The sequence below is a fragment of the Nanorana parkeri genome, unplaced genomic scaffold, assembly GCF_000935625.1.
Source record: "Nanorana parkeri isolate BGI_ZX_2015 unplaced genomic scaffold, ASM93562v1 scaffold189, whole genome shotgun sequence".
Lineage (NCBI taxonomy): Eukaryota > Metazoa > Chordata > Amphibia > Anura > Dicroglossidae > Nanorana > Nanorana parkeri.
The window spans coordinates 377,806-382,121 of NW_017306457.1; the positions used below are offsets into that span (position 1 = coordinate 377,806).

Consider the following 4,316-nt stretch of genomic DNA (forward strand, 5'->3'; position numbering starts at 1 on the left):
GTCATGTCCACTTTACCGTCCCTGTCGTATAGCTTTACAACATGAAATCTGCAACTGAAAGTTAAACTCTCACCAGAAGCATTTTTACATTTTGGATAGGGTTGGGTGAGATTTTACCATACTCGCTTGCCTGGAGATGCTCGGAAAAAGATGAGGAGAACAGTTGTAAGGAAATGTAAACTCCCATGCCTTCCCTGCTTTAGTATAAGTGTTTTTGTTGTGGTCTCTGACCTCACTTTATCTCACTTTCTTTAGTGTGTCTGGGACAGGAAGTGAGTGGAAAGTGAGTGCAGGCAGCAGGGCTACTGCTGGTCCTGCAGTGCATGTGATGACCTAAGAGTGCCTGACCACAACCCAGGGTGGAAAAGAATGGGACTAAAGCATTGTCTCCTGTGAAGAAAGGTACGTTTTACTTGTTTCACTCAATTAATCCTTCATCAGTCAGTAGGGCACAACTAATATTGGTTTAATTGGTCCAGAGTTCCACTTAATATACCAGAGAACTGGAAAATTCTATTTCATTCTAAAACAATGGGGTATTTTTATCAAAGCTGGAGCAGACAGAATCAGAAGCAGTTGCCATTTGTAACCAATCAGCTTCTCTCCTCAGTTTGTTCAGTTAAGCTTTGAAAATGAAAGATACTGTGGATGCTGATTAGTTGGCATGGGCATTCTGTCTGCTCCAGTTTTGATGAATTCCCCTCAATCATTTTTACTTAACACTCTATGGTTACACTGTGCTGCATTGTGATGTATTTATAGAGCAGACATAAAGTGCTGTGCAGTTCCTTACAGACTTACATACAGTCCATTAGTCCCTGCCCCAGAGGAGCTTACAGACTAATATCGCTATCATAATCATAGTATTACACATACACACTCAGCCACCTGATTAGTCAAATCAAATTAACATACCTGTTCATTTTTGGACTGTAGGAGAACCTAGTGGAGAATCCATTATCTTAGGATGAATATGCAAACTCCATGTAGATATTTTCTTTGATACCACTGAATAGTACTTAATAAGAACGTCAAGTCAAAACGTTTTTCTTAGTTTGAATAGAGTGTGACAAAAGTGGAAACTCTGTTGGGGATTTGCTCCTCTCTGGGGCTCCTTAAGAGAGGTTTCCCCTTATTATCTTACTTCCTGCCCTGCTGGCAACACTTTACTAGACAGGAGAACTCGACAAAAGAGACAGAAACAAAAATGTTTTTTTCATAGTAGAGTATGGGGAGGCTAGAACCCCTGTCCGATTTTTATTTATGTCTGTGCTCCTGTTAGTTTCCCTCACCTTCTGATAAAACTTTTGTCTAAAAGGTTAGTAAGTAAGGTTGAATCTTTCTAACGGAGCCCTGGATAGCAATATAAAACAGTCAGTGTTTCTAATCCTTCCAAACTCTGTATAGAAAAAGGAAAAATGGTTTTGCTTTGACACACACGTTAAAGGCTAATAAAAAAATAAATGACAGGCAAATTATGATTTTAATATACTTTATTTAAAAAGTACACCATTTTAAATTATTTTGATGAGGCAAAGCTGAAAATGATGATCACCAGTGTCTGCTGTCCTGTAGTAATGAAGTATGACAACTGAATGAGGCTTTCACAGCTGCATGATTTGTGGACTCAGAAGAATAATCTTACTTGCATGTCTTTGAGAGTTTTCATCCTCTCCAACAGTATTAGAGTCATGAAATGCTGATGTTTAGACTACTTTTTTTTTGTCTCTTCTATATTGCACCATTCCTCTCAGTTCACAGTTTATCCAAATATGTGGCATGCCATGGGGTCAGTGCAGTCAGGGTCACCTGGAGATATAGACCATTAGAAGAGATAGCAGCATTGTCATGGGCTGGGATGAAAGGCCGAAGGCTCCACCACATTCTCTGGCATTCTCCTAGATACAAGAAAGAATATGTTGGAATAAAATTTTCTAATAAACATGGTAAACGTTTTGACCTCTCCGTGGAATACTAGGGAAGAGAACAAGGAATGAATGAACTATGGCCTTCCAATTAAAAGTATAAGTCAATCTGCACTTACAGTTTTCACTTATTTCCCCCCCTGTAAAGTCACACAAATATTGGCCTGCCAGTAAAGACCACCTAAAGAAGCTTCCAGTGATGGTGTGGCAACAACACTGCATTGCTCCAGATTTCTAAACAGGAGGTGCCAATCTCATGCCTGCTTCCAATGCAGTTGGTTGAAATAAATGTTGCAGGGAGCGTAGTTATCAGCATTGTTACTACTGATTCATAAGCCTGCAGCTGTCAATCAGCACCTGGCCACACCTATTCCTGCCCACTGTTTTCTGGATTGGCAGCACTGCCTCTGCTGCTGAAACCCTCTTACTGGGAGCTGCAGTGTCTGGGAGGGGTAATATATGAGACACAAATGAAGGGGGATTTGGTTCAGTCAGGGAGGGTAAAGGAAGTTTTTTTTTTACTTTATGAGGCTTGTCCATCACAAAGTAACTGCATTCTGCTGCCATACACATCCTTTTAGTTCTACTTTATATTATTACAAATGTGCATTTGTACATATTTAATTGTTTTAGTTTTGAATAGTGCAGTGAAGAGTTGGAACCCCTGTCAGTTATTGAGCTCTGTTATTGGGATTTCCCTTCACTTTCTGTCCCTGAAACACAAATGGATGGAATGGAAATCTTTCCAGTGTCAAAGGAAATTCCCAGTTGTCATCAGAACATGTGTCCCACAGGTAGATTTCCTCTCACCTCTTGTTCCTCTGTCAGCAGTATATTTTTGATTTTCCCATGACTCTCTGTCCAGTTGACAGTGGTCACCAATACAAATACAATTCCTCCAGCACAGACATAGACAACAATAAAAAACCCTGCTGAGTTTTAATACTTCCCCTCCATGTTCAAAACTACAAAAAACAATGTTTTGGCTAGAGATACACCTTAAGGATCTATGGTCATACAAAGTGCACTTATCCTTCCATCCCTTCAACCTAAAGTAACCCACCTTCACCCACCCTAGATAAATATTTACCTGCATCCTCTCAGCTGTGGCCTGCCACAATCTTTACATCCTGTGGCTAAAATGTTCTTTGCGCTAGGACCATGTGTACAGCCAATTCCTATATACCTATACTAAGCCTTATGCTACAGGATGTAAAGATTGTGTCAAGCTATAGTTATGGGGTGCAGGCAAGTATACATCAGATGCAAAGAGGTTGAGTTACTAAAGGCTAGAGGATGGAGGCAGAGGATAAGGCACTTTGTGTGAAAGTCCAATTATGATTTTAGATTTTGTTTTCCATTTTTTTGGTTTACATATATATATAGGAGCTGTTTTACTTGACGAAGGGGTTGCAATTCTGTCCAGTCAACGAAAAGATTTACAGCACAGCTAGGACGGTGACCTTCATTTTCTCTACTGAAGTTAAGCAATACAACTTGATCACCACCCATATATATATATATACAAAAGCAGATGTGACTTACTTCTGGATGAAATCCATGACAAGATTCTGGACGTCTCCGTATCTTCTGAGATTTTAAACGTTCACATTTCAGGGATTCATTATGTATACTGATGTTAAGGAGAGATACTTTAAAAGTTTGCTGAAAAAAACCCCATCAAAATGTAATTTTGTTCACATACTGTATGTTAGCTCTAACACTTCAGGCCAAATACTTCTATTAAAATGGAGAAACCAACGAGACTTCCACTTACAAGACTTTAACCATTCTAGATCTATATGCAAATTGTGATTGTTCTCTTGAATCTTCTACATCCTAGTGTTCACAGGTTGCTGGATACTGGCTCTGCATGCACACTACTAGAGCTAGCAAAAGTAGTTTTTTTGTATTATATGACTGGAGAGCATGGACTTTTGCTTAGAGTGATAACTACAGGCATATACAAATTCTTCAGTATACTGATATTAAAGGATATATCTAATTTCAATAGGAGTCATAGTGATTGGAGCGACAGAACTGCAACTGCAGACGTTGTCCACCACAACCATGAAGAGATTACTGCTAGGGATCTGCTGGATCACAAATGACCTAAAACAAAACAAATAAAATAGTAAGATAGTATTTATATGTATGCATTTCATTACTAGTAATAAAGCACATTATAATTTGGGTGGGTGGTGAGGAGGTGTCTTGTACAGTGTTCTTCTTAAATAATAGATCTTTATAAAGCTGTAGCCTGACCAAGCAACAGTATACAGACACACCCCATGCTCCTTAAAGTAGTATTAAGGTCTGGACGTTTTTTACCTGGTAAAAACCACCCAGAACCTTTTTCTCCCCCAGTACCACCCCCCCCCCCCCACACTA

General features: G+C 39.4%; 1 protein-coding gene across 1 annotated transcript in view; it reads right to left on the reverse strand.

Annotated features, from left to right (window-relative positions):
* Positions 1-1,733: 1,733 nt before the first annotated feature.
* The window catches only part of CACNA2D3 (calcium voltage-gated channel auxiliary subunit alpha2delta 3), a 786,579-nt gene continuing 783,996 nt past the window's right edge, over positions 1,734-4,316 (reverse strand). Inside the window, 3 exon segments of the mRNA XM_018555257.1 lie at positions 1,734-1,898; positions 3,471-3,553; positions 3,925-4,037. Of these exon segments, the coding sequence (XP_018410759.1) occupies positions 1,806-1,898; positions 3,471-3,553; positions 3,925-4,037 (289 nt within the window). The 3' untranslated portion in view covers positions 1,734-1,805.